Source organism: Alosa alosa, chromosome 1 (genome assembly GCF_017589495.1).
Source record: "Alosa alosa isolate M-15738 ecotype Scorff River chromosome 1, AALO_Geno_1.1, whole genome shotgun sequence".
Classification (NCBI taxonomy): domain Eukaryota; kingdom Metazoa; phylum Chordata; class Actinopteri; order Clupeiformes; family Clupeidae; genus Alosa; species Alosa alosa.
In genome coordinates this window covers 28,149,946-28,170,797 of record NC_063189.1, presented here as the reverse complement: position 1 = coordinate 28,170,797, position 20,852 = coordinate 28,149,946, and the positions used below count along the sequence as shown (strand labels likewise).

General features: G+C 40.3%; 2 protein-coding genes across 3 annotated transcripts; both read right to left on the bottom strand.

The window, feature by feature from the left end:
* Positions 1 to 67: 67 nt before the first annotated feature.
* Positions 68 to 5,238, bottom strand: ppp1r7 (protein phosphatase 1, regulatory (inhibitor) subunit 7). The gene is made up of 10 exons (XM_048264552.1): positions 5,153 to 5,238; positions 4,240 to 4,332; positions 4,109 to 4,164; positions 3,935 to 4,000; positions 3,701 to 3,831; positions 3,064 to 3,226; positions 2,487 to 2,603; positions 2,274 to 2,378; positions 1,768 to 1,854; positions 68 to 1,612 (listed from the first exon to the last, which is right to left on the bottom strand). Exons 1-10 carry the CDS (start codon positions 5,190 to 5,192, stop codon positions 1,436 to 1,438), a joined length of 1,035 nt encoding a protein of 344 aa, XP_048120509.1. The 5' UTR covers positions 5,193 to 5,238; the 3' UTR covers positions 68 to 1,435.
* A 680-nt stretch (positions 5,239 to 5,918) lies between these two features.
* Positions 5,919 to 20,817, bottom strand: gk5 (glycerol kinase 5). 2 transcript variants are annotated; one of them, XM_048240928.1, is made up of 17 exons: positions 20,218 to 20,817; positions 19,946 to 20,039; positions 18,571 to 18,597; positions 14,577 to 14,652; positions 13,506 to 13,599; positions 13,203 to 13,334; positions 12,862 to 12,937; positions 12,566 to 12,627; positions 10,406 to 10,479; positions 10,248 to 10,308; positions 9,995 to 10,121; positions 9,758 to 9,862; positions 9,502 to 9,596; positions 9,123 to 9,226; positions 8,928 to 8,987; positions 8,007 to 8,140; positions 5,919 to 7,676 (listed from the first exon to the last, which is right to left on the bottom strand). In XM_048240928.1, the coding sequence occupies exons 1-17, from the start codon at positions 20,341 to 20,343 to the stop codon at positions 7,516 to 7,518; spliced, it is 1,608 nt and encodes a 535-aa protein (XP_048096885.1). In that variant the 5' UTR covers positions 20,344 to 20,817; the 3' UTR covers positions 5,919 to 7,515. The 2 variants fall into 2 exon arrangements, with proteins under 2 accessions (XP_048096885.1, XP_048096893.1); XM_048240936.1 differs by lacking the exon at positions 18,571 to 18,597.
* Between the last annotated feature and the right edge of the window lie 35 nt (positions 20,818 to 20,852).

The window sequence follows — 20,852 nt, the reverse complement described above, 5'->3', positions numbered from 1 at the left end:
TAATTATTAGTATAACATAATTATTTAGTATATTAATATAAGGTTAAAAATGCAGCACAATGCACGGTTCAAATGAACTTCATTGTTTAATCTGTTTCTTTAATAATACATTCAGTTCAAAAGAGTGAACCAAGCACTTGTAAAACCAAAACAAAAATAAACAAGCAAATAAAAATTAGTCCCAATGCATTGTTCATCATATTCCTGTTAAGCAGCTCTCTCCCAGAAAGTACCAGCAGAACAGTACTTCCCAAAACCTTTCCTTACCCTAAACTCTACCACTGAGTATTAGAGACAGCACATACCAACACTGGACATCATTCCTGCCAATTCCATAAGTTCACCTGCTAAGTTAATACTTATTACCTGAGCCACTCTGTGACAGTGAATCCTTACTTGCAGTTCCTAGGGCAGTGCCCAGAACTGACCAGAAGGTTTCACCTATGCAAAAATGCTGCACAATGATATGGACACACCCCTTAGTCACACCAAATATTATCATTATTATTGTTATTATTGTGGACAGTCTGTTAGTCAGTGAAAACAAAGTGCATTGCCATTCAGGTACTACCAAAGAAAATTACTTCAACAAAATTACCTTGTGGTGCCACATACAGTTAATGGCCACAGCATTGTATTTTGTCAGTGGTGTAGGTGTCTGCTTAGGAAGGTGTTTTATGTTGTCACCATAACAACCCTTTTAATGCAAATTTAGCAACGTTTTACAGAATGCAAAAAGCAGCTGTACAGAAAATACAAAGCACTTTGTCACTGTAGTGTTTGCTATTGGGAAGATCCAACTTGGGAGTATGGGGCTAAAATAAAATCAATAAATTTGAGGTCTTGACAAATCATTGTCTTAAGTTATTTTTAAATCTGATGGATATCTGCTAGACACATTTAGAAAACAGCATTAAAAGAAAAAAAAAATAATAACAAAATGACCCTCATCAGAGTGAGCACTAGAAATCTTTACATCACACTCATTTTGTGCTCCAAGGTGAGAGGGAGAGAGGGATGTGGGTGGAATGCTACAGCACCATTCCCATATGTACATGCACAGGTATGGTTTCACATCACAAGCTTTGAGGCAGCAGCAAAGCCAGCCCCTCCTACACCACCCTCTCCACGATTCTCAGTGCAGATATTAAGAAGGAAGCAGAAAAAGCTGATGAACAAAAGCACACAAAAAAGCATGGGCGAAGACTACAGTCTCTGTGTGCACCTTGCGTGGGTTTGTGTGTTGCCCGAGATAAAGAAGGTGGTGGCGGGGATTAGGTGTGATTAAGTGAAGGGAGGTAAAGGTGTATATGTGAGTGACCATTAGAATGGGAGTGCGTATCAGACGTAGTGCACATGGGGACGAGGCAGGAAGCAAGACTGGCATCGGGAGGCAAGCTGCACATCATCTGTTGGGGGTGGGGTCGGGGGTGGGTCAAAAGCGGATGAAGGTGGCATCGATTTGCCTAACGCTGGGCAAGGCCAACATGATCTTGCGTCTGTACTGAGGGTCCTTTTGAAGTGGGTTCCTCTCCAGATAAACTGTCTCCAATCCTTTGGCGTTCTTCAGCTCATCAAGATCGGACCAGTTTTCTATTTGATTATCATTCATCTTGTACATGGAATGAGTATCAAAAAGGAAAGATAGAAAGGGAAAAAGAGGATAAGTAAGAAAAACACTTGCTTAGAATGTTTGATTGTGTAACTATGAAGTTGATATCTTAGCTTTGTTTGGACAGTTTCTTCCTGTTTTTGTGTGATCCTTACCCAGAACTCCTGCATTTCTGTCAGGTGACTGATATTTTCAATTTTTTTAATCCGGTTGGCAGCAATGTCCAGAGTTGTCAGCTTTTTCTGAAGGGCATTAGAGAGAGACAGAACACACAGAAACATAAGAGCACTTCTATTTATGGAAACATTTTAAGTACTTAAAAGGAACTACATTTAACTGGGTCATGCACATAAGAACAAAACGTTATCAATGGACTATCTGTATATGGAGAACTGCTTTGAATCTGTTTCAGTTATTTTCACATGTAAATATAATTTAAGTCATTTAAGTTGAATGCCATATCAGCATCACATGTTGATTAATATACAGTTGTGTTCAACTGTTGTGTGACATTGTAATAACACATTAAAAATACACATTCAGGATTTTAGCCCCTTCAGGATTTTAGCCCCTTACATAACCTTAATCACTAACTATACTGTCCGTTATGTTTTAAGAAATACCACTGACCATCTTTTTCATATCATCATTAAAGACTTACATTGTTTTCCAATCCCTCTATAACTTCAATTCCATTGTGACTCAAATACAGCTCCTTTAAGTTCTCTAAACACTGCAAACCTTCCATTTTTGTGATCCGATTGCTCTGAGGAGGAGAGATACATGTTTCTGAGTACATTTTTATTTTGCGTAAATAAAAGGCAAATATATAAATTATCAAATACTCCATTATTCAAAAACAAGCGAAACATACCTGAATGCTGAGGACGGTGAGATTATGTAGGCCGTCAAGGTTTTGTAACTGGGTGATTTTATTTGTTCCGAGAAACAAACTTTGCAGAGATGACAGCGAATCCAGATTCTCTATTACCTGCAACACACAATGGCATTGATCAATCTCAATCTTTATCATACTTGATTTATAATCAAGAGTGTTTTATTAGTAACTGTGTATCCTCGGAACTGTGGTCATGACTTTAGCAGTGGCAAGAATTTGCTCAAGTAGTTGAGCTACAGCGGGTGACAACATAAGCACACTTCAGGCCCCAGTTTAAATTAAATTAAATGAAAAACTATTAGCAAATAAGGCTGAATGATCATGTGCAATGATGGAAAAATGCGAAAACTCTACAAGAGGGTTGAGTGTGGAGGCCTTGATATTGAATGGGTCTGCTAACCTGGCAACCGCACACAAAAGTCAAATAAAACACATTTGTTTTTGATCATAGATTTAAAACATATCCATGGAAACTGCCATGTGTAGTGTGTAGTAAACATAGTCAACTGTAATGTGTGCAGTAAATGTAGGCTGTGTGCTTCCTAGACCTTACTCGAATGCGATTGGACCCAAGCTCCAGCATTTCCAGGTTGTTTAGGTTATCAAGGTTGGCAATGGAGTTGATCTTGTTGTGAAGCAGGAAGAGCTTGGTGATCTTACTGAGCCTCTCCAAACCCTCAATTTTTCTCAGTGTATTGAAGGACACATCCAACTGCCTTAGAATAAGAATTGTACAATACAATTACAATACAAAAGAAGTCATATGATATACTGCCGATCAATATTTTGTTCCACCCCTATTGGAGATAGCTGTGCATAACGACACATGCTACACATACAAAATAAAAGCATGCCAGCATATCCAAGAGATACCACTTATTTAACCACTAAAGCTAGCTCTGTTAACTCCTAAACCTAGTTTAACAACAGTGACCCCACCACACATTGCACAGCCCCCACCAATGTATGTAGTCATTTATATGTATGTTTATGTGTATGTATGTATGTTTATATGTGTATGTGCCATTTATGTAATATGGACAGTCATTTGTATGTTTGTATTTATTTATGTGTGTTTGTATGTATGTGCCCTTTATGTAATATGTTGTGTCTGTTTTTTTATCTGGACTTTGAGTCTGTAAATAAAGTTATACTTAATATTCACATTGAACACATGTGAAACTACTTACTCCAGTTCAGTGAGTGCATCAAGGTTCTCCAATTTGCGGACCTGGTTGTCATAAAGGTCCAGCTCCCGTAAGGACACCAGGCTGTCAAGATTCTCAATGCACTTGATGAGGTTCTGTCTGAGAGAAAGTGTCTGCCAGAAACAACAGGACATTATCTTATCCAGTACAGGAAGCTAATGTAAATTGTAGTTTGGTACACACAGACAGGCCCTTCTTTTACGAAAGTGAACCTACCTTTGCTTTCTGTAACACCTCTAACCCTTCAATCTTGCCAATTCGACAATGGACTAGATCTACATCCTGTGATGGGATAAAGATGGGGATATGAAAGATCAGTTTTTTTTAAGCTGGTGAAACATCACAGCAAGGAACTGAATATACATCATACCAGATCATCTTTTCACTCACCTCCTCTTCTGGATCAAGGGTTATTGTGTCCATATCCACAGGAGACTCCTCTTTATCTGAAAAAGATAGAGTTCAGCAGTTAAGTCAGAAAATATTTGTTGTGGTGTGTGTGTGTGTTGGGGGGTTATTACCTGTTGATGGTTGGGGAGGGCAAACTTCTCCATTGATGCTCTTTCTCTTAGTCTCATCATCACCAGATTCCTCTGACTCTCCCCTTCTGTCAACTGCGTCAAGGGACAAGTTGAGATCATCACTGGTCACTGGACTAATAATCATTTAATATCATGTATAACACAGTCGTGTTGGCAATTGACACGTAATACAGAACAACGTTTCAAAAGGTGTTACAATGACAATGTGCTTTCTAGAAAGAAGAGGGCAGGAATTGCAGGCACAAGGAACACTGCAATTAGCTCGCTAACCCTGACTGCCAGCTAACAAATATAAATCGCAACTGTTCCGGACTGTTGACACGATCAAAAGACCACGAAACGAGTGATTCAAGGTCTCATGTTTAAAATGGTAAAATAGTATCCTGTCAAGATACCGATGTTAACAACATAACGTTACTGACTGTGGTCTGGTCGGGGTACCTTGATGAAAGTAACGTTAACGTTACAATCCTGGCATGTTGTGTAACTTCTAAAACAGACTGGCTGCCTAGTTAGGGTTATTAGCACATCAGCTCTAACTAATAATTATATGGGGTTACAGACAGCACATTTTCATTGCAATAACTAAATCGCTAACACGGTCAACGTCGCTTCCTTGCAACGTAACGTTGAGCTAACATTAGCCAGCTGAAAAGCTAGGTAGCTAGCAGGCTAGATAGCCAGCAGCAGACGTAGTGTTGCAAGCGTAAACAATCACCAGTGCATGGAAATGAATGGTTTAGCTAATGGCTGAGATCCGAAGAGAATGGTTATAATTCCCCATTAAAATGAATAGGATCTCAGAGGGAAAAAATGTACACAAAGTTTCTCTGATCTTAATTTAAGCACAAACTGAAATCAGAAACTGTCAGATACATAAGTGTGGGCTCACCTTCCATTTCTTGAGGCTCGCCAACAGACAAGGTAGCCATCTTTTCCTGAATCCTCCCACTGCTGAATGATTGACATTGCTTTGAACCAATCCAAACAGAGCAGTTCGTGCACTCGTTGCTTTTAATGTTACTTCGTTGTTTTAATTTGCATTGATGATTGGTTGTAATGTCTAGATATATTCATTTTCGCAGTCATAACCTCACTCTATGATTTAGGTCTGGTACTCCTCCATTGGATTTCACTACCAGAGTCACAGGTGCACAGCTGACAATTGTTGCTGCAATGTTTCAAGTGACTGCTCCAGCTAGGTCATGAATGCTTTGCCTGACATTGCAAAACTCTAGAGATAAACTAATCTTAAAAAAGAAAAATCAAACCCCAATATGTGAAAGCAAAATTAAATTACATTGTGAAATGGGAAAGGTAAGAATACGGCAAGCAGTGACAGTAAAGATGCATGGGGCAACTCCTTAAGCAAATTTGCTGGGGAACCACATAACCGTTCTGTGTTCTGATTGGATGATCATGAAAAATTGTCTAACCTACTGAAGTTCTCTAGAAAAAAAAATGTCAATATCAATGTGAATGTGCCAGAACCACAATACCCAGGACCATTGCTTGGCAACATTGCTCAAAAGGTTGCCTTGTGTGTCATCAACATAACTGTTAACAACAGTCACAGGCAACTTGCCTCTTGGTTCTGACTGTTTCCCTACATATCAGCAGCAGCAATGGAGCAATGGAAACTTCACCACAATATATTATATGATGCAGATGTTACTTTATTGAGCAATTGCTAAGAGAGCAGTGAAATGCATTATAAACAATACACTCTAATACAGTTACATAACAAACAAATAACAATACAGTGTCACAGTTATTGTGGTTTACAGTTAAAGTTTACAGTTTGCGACCAGAAGGCCCCAGGAAGCACAGTATAGTTCTACTGACATTACTTGAGCAAGGTCCCTGATTAATTATATTTGTTCTCAGGGAAGGCAGTGCATAATCATTACAAGGCAACATAATAATTCAATGACTTTAACATATTTTTTTAACTTTAAAAATATGATCATGTTTTACAGTAATCTTCTAGTCCATTGAAAATTGTTCTAGGCCTACATTGTTCATAATTGGTCACTTATCCTTCACTATTGAGTTCTTGTTACCAGGCTATCCAATGTAATTTTCTGTACAACCCATGGATACTTGCATCGTGCACGCCAATAATGCTAGCCTGGGTGAACCCAGATGAACCTGTTGGTAAATTTGAATTTGCTCTGCAGGTCTGTCTGGAGACCTTCCCGTTGAAGCAGATTTCAGGGAAAAAAACTTCATTAAAACCTTAATTTACAAGAAAGATGTGTTTTCTTTACTTCCAAATTCAATGTACAAATTTCTGCTTAATTTCACTGTGGTTATGCCCCCAGGAAATTGAAAGTGAATTAAGTGTACAAATTGAGATTTGAGAAGTGGTTTAGTGTTAGCCAAGCTAGCTGTCAGCATTTTACAAAATGGTTCACCAAAATGCCCAAGAGCCAATGATAGAACTCAGAGGAAGGGTTATGGTGATAGCAACAGGCAAGTAATGTTGGCTGAATCTCGCTAGCAGTTAATGGCAGAGGCCAAACAGGCTGGAAACCACCCCACCACTGAACCTCTTCTAAGCCAGTTGTAAAAAGCCTCTAACCGCAACAATACTGTGAAATATCAGTGGCATGGCAGTACCAGGCTAGTTTAGCTTCCTGTCAACACATCAATCCAGTCAGTGCACAGTCAAAAACTGTTATGGGTTTTTACAACAAGAAGTTGCTATAAGCATCTGCATTTATACTCAACATGCGTGCATGTAAACATCACTGATCACAGAAACTGATCACATACCACACAAATTACAATGACGCTTTTGTTACAAAAACAATTCAATTGTCCATCTTGCTATTAGGTCATTAGTATGGCTTTTAATTTCCACTATTCCTAACAAAAAAAAAATAACGACAAATTGATGATGGTCTGAGGTAGTCTAACAAGACTATGGGAAATCAAGTAATGCATGTTTAGGCACTGTTGGTGACATCATCTGTAGAAAACTATCCAAGGATCACGTGGGATTGAAATGAAAAAAAAAGTGGCAAAATGATTATACTCATTATTATGATGCAGCTGATTCAGCTAACCAAGGCTTTCAGGAGAATACACAGGAGTGCTGTAAATGCCATAGGATGATTTTAGGTCCATGGTACAAATGGACAGGTTCCTTCATGACTCAGTTTTCAGAAAAGGAGCGTAAAGGCAAGCTGTGCAGTACTCAGAGTCCCTAGAATGAAGTCAGGACTGCTCTGAATCTGTGAGGACCCACCATTAGAAGTTGCTGTACCAGTGCATAGAGCGCTCCAGTGCCCTCTCCCAGCTGCGGATGACAGGCGTGTACTGGTTGGCACCTCCCTGGGGCCTGTTCTGGGGCAGGAATAGGCGCTCTACAGAGTGCAGGCTCTTCAGCTCCTCCTGACTGCTCCAGAAGCCTGCGGAGTAATGTCAGAATGGTAAGCCAACAGTGGTAAGGTGAAGGACCAGACTAGAACTGTGTTTGAAAAGTGTTCTCATTCACCATATACAGCACAATGTAGTGAATCAGGCATATAGCAAATATTATATAGTGAGTGAGTGAACATTTCCAACGCAGCTTAGCTTAATATTCCTTGTAGATTGTCAGTAGCACTCTGTTATTTTATAACTAAATGTGACTGAGTGAAAACCATAGCATGGGTGCAAGTATTGGCATATCAGTGAATGCATATCAGCAACAAGTTGTGTGAATGAGAAAAAGTGGCCGAGGTGCCTTATTCCCGTACCTACTCCCAGTCCTGCCATAAAAGCTGCACCCAAAGCAGACATGTCGAAGTGATTGGGCCTTGCGATCTTGCGTCCGAACAGGTTAGCAGTCAGTTGCATTACAAAATTATTTGTGCAGACTCCACCATCCGCTCTGGTCCCACATAAACAAGAAATAGGGATAATTTCATAAACATGTGTGACTGACTTGAGTGTAAAATGTGTCACTGGCTGAATCTACTCCCTGCTATCTTAATTCAATGATCCCCAACCGCCCGCTGCGGTCTTCTGATGAGCGTCTGTTATGTCGACCATACAAGCTAGGTCAAATTCAAGACTCTTTTCTTCACTCGTTCTATGTTGGCGCAATGAGTTGCCTAGTGCCCTCCGTTCCTGTGATAGTTTTGGGTCTTTCAAGAGGGGTCTAAAGGCATATCTGTATTTTTTAAACAATGGTTTGTATATTATAGTATTTGTTTATTTTCATTAGGCTATTGATTGAATTGACATTGTTGTTTATTATTGCTATTCTCCTTAATGTAGTCTTATCATTTTTTTTAATTGTTTACTGTTACATTTAATTATTGTATTGTTGTTATTTGTATGTCGCTTTGGAGAAAAGCACCTGCCAAATCCCATAACTATAACTATAACCATAACCTTAAAAGAAGTCAAATAGAGGACACATGCACCATTTAGAGATAGGAGTGGGTGATACACAGGTATCATACCTTATTTTAGAGATAGGAATGTGTGATACACAAGTAACATACCTTATTTTAGAGATAGGAGTGTGTGATACACAGGTAACATACCTTATTTTAGAGATAGGAATGTGTGATACACAGGTAACATACCTTATTTTAAAGATAGGAATGTATGATACACAGGTAACATACCTTATTTTAAAGATAGGAATGTGTGATACACAGGTAACATACCTTATTTTAGAGATAGGAATGTGTGTTTCCCTTTGCATAATGTCATAGAGCTGCTTATTCCTGTGAAGGTAGAAATACATTGGTGTTTGCTGGCACTCTTCAGTTGCAAATGCATTTTAGTATTAAATACTGAATCTGTGGACTATGGACTAACATCCATGTTAGAGGCACCAGGACAGATAGGTTCAAACTCACCTGAATGCCACTGATTCTAGGATGGCCCTCACCAGGTGGTTTTTAGTAGTAGAAGGCTTGAGACCCATAAAGGATGCACAAGCTCCGGGGTCATTCAGTGGAGCCTTGTATACATACACACAAAGCCACATGATATAAATAAATATAAATAAAAAGGAAATCATAAATATATAAGTTTATTTATTGATGCTGTGGTTTCATTGATATACAATTTAGAAACAAAACAAATATAACAACCACAACTGAAACACACTTGTGACTTACAAAAAAAGCTGGGACACAGAAGTAGGCAGTAAAGGCAAAAGAAAGAAAAGTCAAAATTATCACCTGAATTACATGGCAAGAGTCATGTCTAAATACTGTAAAACTAGCGGCATACCTGCAAACCACTGAACGAGGGGACAAAACACACTCCATCAGCGTCCTTCACACTGCTGGCCATTGTCTCAGTCTCACTCACATCAGTGAACAACTCTAGAAAACAGACACACACTTCAAGTCACCCCCTGAATTTTCTAATCTGCTACAACTGCAAGATAAGGGATATAGATCCCTTATTACCATACACAGTGCAAGCAATACAGAGACTGACTGCTGGCAAAAGTCCTGTTTCCTCTGAGGCAGTGTGGTCTTACCTAGCTCCTGTGCCCATTTGATGGCTGTGCCCGTATCTGCAGCATTGCCCTCTGCCAGATACACCACACTGTGCCCGATCTTCCAACCCACCAGAGGATAGAGGCCTGTTACAGAGAAGAGGTACATTGTGTTCTAGCTAGGTAGAAACAGAAAGGGTATAAAAAAGGACTGTTTGTGCAGTCCAGTCAAGTTTCAGTTTTCCTCCACATTACTTTTCATTCGGTCCAGTATCTTACCAGCGACAGAAGTGTGTGGTTTTGCCCCTGTGTTAATGTCCATGAACGTCCCTGTTCCCATGGTGATTTTTACGTCACCTGTGTCAAAACAGCATTCACCAAACATGGCCGCCTGCTGGTCTGCCATCTGTGGGACAGAGAGAACACACATCCTCATGGCTGTAGTGTTCATATGCACTCAGAGCACAGAGCAGAGAAAGGAAGAGGAAACAGCAAGCCAAACAACAGAACAAAAACATTCACGTCAACTTACAACTGACATGATTGGTATGGCAACTCCAAATATGGAGGGGTCTGATGAACCAAAGTTGTGACTGGAAGGTCAATAAAAAGAAAAGAAAGGCAAGGTTAACCTCACTGCAAACACAGAGGGAAGCACAGCACCTGTGTAATGTGGTGGCTGATACTCACCTAGTATTCTGCACTTTGGGGAGAATAGAGAGAGGCAGAGAGAGGAGTGAGCACAGAAATCCACTCCAACACATCTGAAAAGTGCAAACACACACAGAGAGAAGAAGCAGACAAAGAAAAAAAAGAAAAACACACAATGACAATACTTAAGACTCAATTCCTTTATGTTCACCTTACAATATCAAAATATCACAGATGTTGAAATGGCACTGGATTTATTTACAAAAAAGATAGAGTAACTCTCTGGTTTACTGGTTAACTACCTGAATTATCATCTTTATTTAAATAAAAAAAAAGAGCATAGTCACTAGCGGGATACCCATCACACTGGTTAGCTTTTAAACAGCTGAGAAATAAATGCACGTCATCTGTGAGGAAAGCTAAATCTAATTATTACTTAGACTTGATAGCAAACTCCAGCTAAAACCCATAGATATTAGAAAGCTAGATACAGCACTGGGCTCCAGAACATACGTAAATAGCACCACCATTATGGTGGGGGCAATGATCACTGGAGGCCAATTGAGAAACAGGCGTCTCTGATTGCCGCCAAGTGTTGCCCATTATAGATAGTAAGGTGTTTGCCCCCAGCAATATGGTGGTCATGTTTATTTTATGAGCCTTTACCAAATGGTTGAGATGACCGTTAAGGGTAACAGAATTTAGCATTGGATTATCTTAGTCGACTAAACTAAACACTATATATACAGACCACAAAACTACTAACTACTAACCCCCTACCACCAACACCTCCTTGCCAGAGGAGTTAAACCACACTTTGACAGGGACAACAAGGAGGTGGCCATCAAGGCTGTGGTCTCTGTAGAACACCAGCCCCTCACACTCTCCACCACTGATGTGTGTGCAGTACTGAGCAAGACTAATGCACGTAAGGCTGCTGGTCCTGATGAAATCCCCAGGAGACACATCCTCAGGGCCTGTGCTGTGCAGCCGACTGAGGCAGCTGTCTGTTAGGTTAGATAACCACACCTCCTCAACCCTCACCCTGAACACCGGCGTACCACAGAGCTGTGTGCTAAGCCCTCTTCTTTACTCCCTCTATACCTACGACTGCACACCTGTACATGGCTTTAACACCAAGTTTGCAGACGACACTACGGTGATTGGTCTCATCAGCAACAACAATGAGGCGGCCTACAGGGAGGAGGTCCAGGACCTAACAACGTGGTGCACCTACAACAACCTGGCTCTCAACACCAAGAAGACCAAAGAGCTCATTGTGGACTTCAGGAAGTCAAAAGCCAGCTCACACACCCCCAATTCTCATCAAGGGGACTGAGGTGGAGTGTGTCACCAGCTTCAAGTTTCTGGGTGTCCACATCTCTGAGGACCTCTCTTGGATCCTCAACACCTCTACAGGTGACACAGTCAAGAAGGCTCACCAGCATCTCTTCTTCCTGAGGAGACTAAAGAAGGTCCACCTGTCTCCTAAGATCCTGGTGAACTTCTACCGCTGCACCATCGAGAGCATCCTCACCAACTGTGTCACATTATGGTATGGCAACTGCTCTGCCTCCGAAATGAAAGCACTGCAGAGGGTGGTGAAAACTGCCCAAAGCATCACCGGTTCCTCACTCCCCTCCATCGAGGCCAACCAGGGCGTGCAGCATCATCAAAGACTGTTCTCACCCCAACCACAGACTGTTCACCCCACTCCACTCCGGGAGGCATTACAGGTCTCTCTGCACCTGAACCAGCAGGTTCAGAGTAAGCTTCTTCCCTGCGGCTGTCACCTTACTGAACTTTAGCTCTGCACCCCGGTGACAACCAACCAAACTAAGCTGCCCCCACCCTGATGCCTCCTCGCCTGTGCCTGTTGAGGTGTCCACGACCATGGCAACCTTGACAGGGACAACAAGGAGGCGAATATTCAAGGCTGATAGCTTTTTAATGTATCCTACGCTAGCGGTCATAATAAAGGTTGAATGAATGAATACATAAATAATCAGACACACTGCAATGCTTATACAGTCAGGCATGGTTTAGCAATATCACCAAAACATTACAATGTAATATCAGAGACTTGTGATTGTGATTACATTGTATTGCACTACACCGGTGGTATACAAGCATAAACTTGACTGGAAATTCTACAAATCATCTTGATACTATGAACAGAACAATTCAAAGATAACTGACCTGGTATGAATCAAAGATTCCAGTTGTGCTTGCATTTGAGTAATCGGTTGCATGTACTGAACCTGTAGGCAAATTCAAGTAAACAGGTTTAACTCCCTAAATGGTGTCACAGGTCAAAAGAGATTTTCTGCATAACACAACTACTGGTGATTAGGCCCTGGGACTAATACTCTGAAGAGTGGTCTTAAGAAAAAAATCTGCAGCTTCTCATTTGTTCTATTCTCCAAACAGTCCAACTAATATATGAACAAACAGAGGAAGAGGAGAGTATAAGGAGAGCTTTGGTTGTCCCTTGCCTTTTGTGAGTTTGTAGAGCAGCCAGGTGTCAACGGTTCCAAAGCAGCAACTGTTCTCATTCACCGCTTTACTCAACTGTGGTACATATGGGACAAGTGGAGGATCAGTCAGAGGTCATGTACCTTTTCAGCTAAATGTGACGAAACAATCCAACATAGTAGGGTACTTTAAATATTGGTGATGAATCAGTGAACTACAATTTCAAGCTACTGAGTTGAGGTGAAGGGTTTATCTGAACACATTTTGACATTGACCCAGTAATACCATGCTATGTTTATCTCTAGTCATCCATGCCATCTCTTTTCTTTCCAAAGCAGGTCAGCCCTGCTATCTCCCTTACCTCTGGGCAATTGGAGAGCATCCAGGCCAGACGCAGTGAGATATGCTGGGTAGAGAAAACGACTAGGCTGGCAGCCAGAAACCTCTTCTGTCTGGTGAAGAAGTGCAACACTTTCATCACTCCATGGATCGACTGTCAGCACAGACACAAAGATCACATTACCTTCTTGGGGGGTGTAATCCACATATTAATGCCTTCCACATCACCTTATTTCACTGTGTGCACTGTGCAGGTAGGCCTATATGTTGCAAACAACATGCCTTGATTAAAGAATGAAAAGAGTTATGAGAGATCCGGTCTCACCTTCATTGTGCAGGATTGGTTCCATGATTTCACTAGTTCGGCTGCTCTCAAGTCTTGCCAACTGATAAAGTTATGAAAAGGATGTCCAGTCTTCCTGAGAACAATAAATGTGGCTGTAAGCACATATGTGACATCTGCACAATATACACAACCTACTACACTGGGATATAATGACGATGTATACATCATAAGCATTGTTTCTTTAATCAGCAGAAGTTTTTGTAATATGCAGCTCATGATGGAATATTCTTTTCACCATGCTCTTTTAGGCATTCTTTAAAGGAGAATTCCGGTGTGATATTGACCTAAAGTGTATTGAAACATGATACCGAGTGTGAACGTATGTCTCATAGCCCATCTCGGCTTGTCCCCTGCACTCCAAAATCTGGCGCTAGTTAGCCGATGCTACCAACAGCTTTTTTCAATAGTGGTGCTTGACGCATCGGGCTAGCCATGCAAATAAATCACTGTTTTACACCCATTTACGAGGCTCAATGTATCTCCACACTTCATTGGTAGAATTCCGAGGGCCCTGACATTTAAAAAACGAGACATTGAGAACTTTGAAAAAGCACTGGTAGTTTACTTACAAGGCGTTTATACAGACAGTATCTTCAACGAAGTTTAGCGTTTGTAGCCATCTTGAATTTAGTCACGATAAGTCGAAAGCAACTAAGAATGAACAGGTATGATAGGGATCAGATTCCAAAAATAATTTCAAAATGCATGGATTCCAGTTGCTGCTACTGGAAGAAACTGGAATCCATGCATTTCCACTGAATTATTTTTGGAATCTGATCCCTTATCATACCTGTACACACACATTGAGCCTCGTAAATGGGTGTAAAACAGTGATTTATTTGCATGGCTAGCCCGATGCCGAAGCACCACTATTGAAAAAGCTGTTGGTAGCATCGGCTAACTAGCGCCAGATTTTGGAGTGCAGGGGACAAGCCGAGATGGGCTATGAGACATACGTTCACACTCGGTATCATGTTTCAATACACTTTAGGTCAATATCACACCGGAATTCTCCTTTAAGCAGCTCTTCCTTATACAGACATGGCTTACCTGTCCCAGGTGGTGAATGTAGCCCTTTGTGTTGAGATTCCTATGGCCTCCATTTGCCACATCTGAAAGCCTGAATCTGAACAGAGCAAGGAGAAATCCTTAGCCTCCTGCAACAGTGTATCAAAGTTCTACAAAGTCACCCTAGACTCCAGTACAAATATTTTGTTACTGTACTCAAGTAGATTTTTCAGATATTTTTACTTTACTATTTATTTTTGAGGTACTTTCTACTCCTTACATTTTACAAAACTGGCTCGTTACTTTAGTTTCAAATAATTTCAGTAGAGTTACTGTTATTATTTTTCGCGTCAATAATAGCGGATGGGAATATAGGCCTACGTTTAGACAGGTGATATTTTTGAGATATGTGCTTCCTAGAGGCATTTTTTAGTAAAAGTTGGGAACAGGACTTTTTAACATAATTAAGGTGTTCTGAATCCAACTAGCCCTGTTCCCAAGCTGAATTTTGAGTTTATGACCATCTAATTAGCATAAACAAAATGGTTGCCAAAATGGTGATTTTGGGCACTTTCATTGGGCGGATGTCATTATACCATGTAAATTAATTCACGGATGGATGCAGAGACAAATTTCTTGTATACCCAAGTATACTTGGCCATAAAACCTGATTTACATTACATTTTACATAATTGAAGCGAATTAGGTTGGTAATGTATGTAGTCTCGGATTAAGTTACACAGGCCTTTACCCATTTCGGTAACACTTTACGGTAAGGGTACATGAAGTAATTCATGATTTATGTATTACTTCATTCATTAATATCTAATTAATCATCAGGAATTTACTGAGTCCATAGTTTGTCATTTGTGACCTCATACATGAACACAGTACTAAAGTATTAGGTACGATGGGCACATCATTATGAATTATGATGTATTAACCATGATCATGACTTTATTTTTCTGCCAAAAATGTGGTCATCACTGCTCAAATTCTCATAACTTTGGAGTTCTCTAAACACATGTCATTATTCACTACTTTAGTTGAGGGGCCACAGACATGATGAATGCATGAGCAATTATCCTAAAATTCATGTAGTCATGATGATCATGCTTAAGAAATCATAAATCACAATGATATACCCATCACACCTAATGTTTTAGTTGATGTGTTGTTCATACGTGAGGTCATCATGAATGAGAGTATATGAATTCATGTCAATTCCTGATGATTAATAGATAAAGGATAAAGGAAGTAATGCATACATCATTAATTAATTTATGCATGAATTCATGATAATTCATGTACCTTTACCATAAAGTGTTACCCATATTTCTTCACAACCTTTGTGTTAGTAAAATGATTGAATGTCCTGTGAATTAATAGCTAGATTAATAACTTCATAACTAGTGCAAGTTCAAGTTCAAGTTCAAGTTACTTTATTTGTACCCAGAGGTAGAGTAGTATAGAGTGCTTCAAGAGAATTTGCCAGAACAGGAGCACAGAGGATGCCATCTTTACAGTAATTCTCTCTGCCCTGTCCCTCCTTGACAATAGCAACACCTATGTGAGAATGCTGTTCATTGACTTCAGTACAGCATTCAACACCATTATCCCCATCCAAACTGATCACCAAACTCAGTGAACTGGACATCAATACCTCCCTCTGAAACTAGATTCTGGACTTCCTAACCAACAGACCGCAGTCTGTTAGATTAGATAACCTCACCTACTCAACCCTCATCCTGAACACCGGCGTGTGCTGAGCCCTCCTTTACTCCCTCTTCACCTACAACTGCATACCTGTACATGGCTCTAACTCCATTGTCAAGTTTGCAGACAACACTATGGTTATTGCTCTCATCAGCAACAATAATGACAGCCTGCAGTGAGGAGGTCCAGCACCTAACATCACGGAGCACCGACAACAACCTGGCTTTCAACACCAAGAGGACCAAAAGCTAGCACACAAAACCCCATCCTCATCAACAGGACTGAGGTGGAGCATGTCACCAGTTCATGTTTCTGGGTGTCCACATCTCTGTGGACCTCTCTTGGACCCTCAACACCTCTACCTTGATCAAGAAGGCTCACCAGCATCTCTTCTTCCTGAAGAGACTAAAGAACACAACCTCTCTCCTCAGATCCTGGTGAACTTCTAAACCTCTACCGGTGCACCATTGAGAGCATCCTCACCAACTGTGTCACAGTATGGTGGCAACTGCTCTGCCTCCGACTGGAAAGCACGGCAGAGGATGGTGAAAACTGCTCAACGCATCACTGGTTCCTCACACCCATCAACCCCTGTCACCTTACTGAACTTTAGCTCTGCACCCCGGTGACAACCGACCAAACTAAGCCCCCCCATGTCGATGGCAACCTTCACAGGGACAACAAGGAGGCGAACATTTTGCCCCTATCCCACCCATAGCATTCTATTTATATTTATAAATGTACACACTTTATTACACTTAAACATAGCGATATTCTACTGATATTTATACTTATACTGCACATACACTTTTATATTTTCAGTACTCTGCACAATGACAATGAAGTTGAATCTAAGATAATCTAATGAAACATGTGACTGCTGGCCATCTTTCCCATTTGGAATCAAAGATATGATGCTAGCTTGTTAGTTAACGGTTGTTCGTGATTAGTTCAAAGGAACTCCAATGATTTTAAACTCCAAACATGTGTCTCCCCACCACGAAGAAGATGTTTACCAATGAAGTCAGGCCACACTCTTTGCCAAAGAGGACCGTAAACGTCAAGAGTATAATAAGGTGATATAATAAGGTTAATTAGCATAATATTTTTGCATTTTTTATTTTTCATAGCCTTTACTTTTTATTTATTGCCCACGGGAGATTTCTGTGATGCACAGATGTAAACATTATTAATTTATTTACATGGTATAATGATGCCCGTCCGAAGAACCTAGAAAGTGCCCAAAATCGCCATTTTTTTTATTCTAATTAGATGGTCAAAAACTCAAAATTCTGCTTGGGAACAGGGCTAGTTGGATTCAGCACATGTTAATTATGATAAAAAGTCCTGTTCCCAACTTTTACTAAGAAATGCCTCTAGACCCATATACGACTTTTTCTTGAAATAGTACTTAGTTGCACTTGACGCACCACTACAAGATTTTCCAGATTCGACAGATTTGGGCGCGACAAATCATTGCAGCTTGATGGCAGTAACGTTAACGTTAGCACGTCAATTACATTTAGTCAAAAATGCCGTCCTCCTCTCCTCACCTTTGGTGCTTCCCTAACTTTGCTTATAGCTGCAGTGTATGGAGTTACAGAAAAATATTTTGACCGAGCACACAAATTATATTTTGAGGAAAAATGAAACTCGAGCACAAAAAAACTTGTTTTTGCCTGTTTGCTAATATCAATATGCCCCCTTTCTTTCAGTTTCACTGTCCTAGCAAAGGACATTGTTTGCACACATAAAGTGTTCTCCGCTAGCTCAGGAGATCTCTGTTGCGCTCGCTCAACTTCGCTTGTTTTCAGGCAGACATTTGTGGAGCACAACATAGATTCCTGTTTGCTCAACTACGTTTTTGTGCTCGAGTTTCATTTTTCCTCAAAATATAATTTGTGCGCTCGGTCAAAATATTTGTCTGCGCTTAAATTGTGCTATTGCTCGCTCATAAAAGTGGAACAAATGTAACTTCATAGCAGTGTAGCCTTAGCAATAAGTAGATGCAGCATTTCGTCTTGAACGGTAGTGGCAACACAGTTTACCCACCTCTGAAATTTCAGAAATAGTTTATCCACCTCTTATTAGAGTTTATCCACCTCTCAAAATAGTATATTCACAAATTACAACTGTTAACTTTTAAAAATCACACTGTATTGTCCACAATAACAATATGTAGGCTACACTCATCAAGTCACTTGTATTGTTGTAAACATTGGACAATAACCTCCACCATCATCAAACATGTTCTGAATGCCTTTTCTAAAAATGTGATACCGCATGGCGCAGTCCACCTTACCATGTTTAGGCTACCCACCTCTTATTTTACCACTACATTCCTGGTCTTGAAATATTCACAGGAATCCATTGGAATTAAATGAATTCATGTTGTTTTATCCAATATTAGTTGTGCAGATGTAGTCCATCAAACACCCATGAAAGAAAGAAAATGCAAAAATAGAGACTTTTGTGTAATTATTCCATTTTGTGTAGTCAATCATTCTATATCAGAACCTGACATACAATCCAAATAGTCTACAAAAAAAACCTCAGAAATGCATACTTTTATTGTCAGTATGCATTTTGGGTAACCAAAAGTCCTATGGGGAGTTTCCAAGGGCATTACAAAACGCATGAGCATACCTTGGCAAATAATGGTCTAAAGCAGGGGTTCCCAAACTTTTCCACGACAAGGCCCCCCAAATACCACTAGGTTCTGGACAAGGACCCCCTTGATGTGTTATTGAACCCATCGACAATACTACGGCAAATGTAAAAATACATTAAGCTAATCCTAATAATTATTTTAGCCACAAGCACTTCGCGATGGAGCATACAGTGTGTAAAAATTGTATTTGGGGCTTTCTGCTATATGAGAGCTATCACTCTACTATTATTCCCAGTCATTATCATGGGAAATATAATGTTCAGATATGCGTCACATTATTATAATGGAATTGTATAACAACCCTCATAGTAATAGGTATATTTTACATTTTTCAGATGTATTTATTTGTTGCTTTTATTTTTCCCTCCAACTTGCTGAGGCCCCGGCCCCGGCCCCCACGTTGAAAACCACTGGTCTAAAGTACTCATTTTTCATTCTATATTGATCTACTTTTGCACACAGCTTCGCAGGACCTGGTGATAATTGTGTTTCTAAAATCATATCAAGTGACCTAGAGGGCTGAAATGTGGTCAGTTCAGAGATGCTTGTTATCCGGCAGAAAGAAAAAACAATATTCTTGGCTCTGTAACTCTGTGCCAGTGCTTCCTAAGAAACTACGGGATCTTAGCTTTCTAAAGATGTCCAGCATTTGATGGTAGGCCAAAAGAACACACTGCCCTCTGAAGTAGGCAGTACAATGTTGGGGGGGAAAGTCTAGAAATGGCCCAACAGGTGGGAAGATTTAAAACGAGAGACTGGCACTCTTGCACTCTAGTAACATTTGTATGGTCCAGGTACCGTTGCATAAAAAAAATGCTATCATTCACAACACTACTTTTACTTTTATACTTTAAGTAAATTACCAAGCCTGTACTTTGTTACTTTTACTTGAGTAAAGACGTTAAATCAGTACTTCTACTTTTACCAGAGTAACACAAGTATTTATACTTCTACTTGAGTACAGGAAGTGAGTACTTTTGCCATCTCTGCTAGACTCACAACACAACATTAAAAACCAACCAACCCTGCACTGCGCCTTTCACCACTGTGACAAAGCTTTGCCAGAGCTCTTCTGGGTCCATCTCAACACGTCCTGGCTCAGGATACAATAGGGACACCTGTGAAGAGTACACCAAACACCTGTTCATGGACATGGAATTATGAAGAATGCCTACAGTGCTATGCAAAATCAATATTTGCCCAAATCACAGCGTTTCCAATTTCACAGCAACTTTAGACGTCATAAGTAGCCTAGAAAAAAGTATGGTTCAAAGGCGAAATTTCATATAGTGTTACCTTATGTGTGCATGTTCCTCTTATTTTCGCTTCTTTGTCATAGACATGACATCTGATTGAAGTTGTTCCAACGTCCACGGATAGAATAAACGTTTCCTTTCTGTAGCCATTTCTCTGTGTCCCCATGATTTCTCACTGTTACGTAAATTGATCTAACTGAGCATTTGTGGTGATGAAATTGGTTTGGCCCCGAACTTGAGGTAGGCTACTGGGTGAAGTTTTACTGAAGCACAGACATGCGCATCTCTGTTCACGTAGTAGCAACTCTGGCCAAAAGACCTTTGATTTTAATTATCCAACCCATGAGGCCTTGACCACATCAGCAACTGGTATTCGAAGTGACAACTTCACACGTAGTACCGGTTTTCGACAACTTGCCCATGAGGATACAGGTTGATCACGGCAGGACACTGTTGCATTCACAATCTTCTCATACCGTGTCGAACGTTTTTCCCGTGGTGTTTCCAAAATACTTTATGTATTTTTTATAATTTATGTATAATCATCCAGTCAATCTAAATAAATCCATAAACTATTACACATTTGTTTCAGTTCTAAACTGGTTCGATTCCCATACACAGTTCATTTCCTGGAGGTCACTTAAGTGCATCCCAACGAAGGCGACGTCATATATC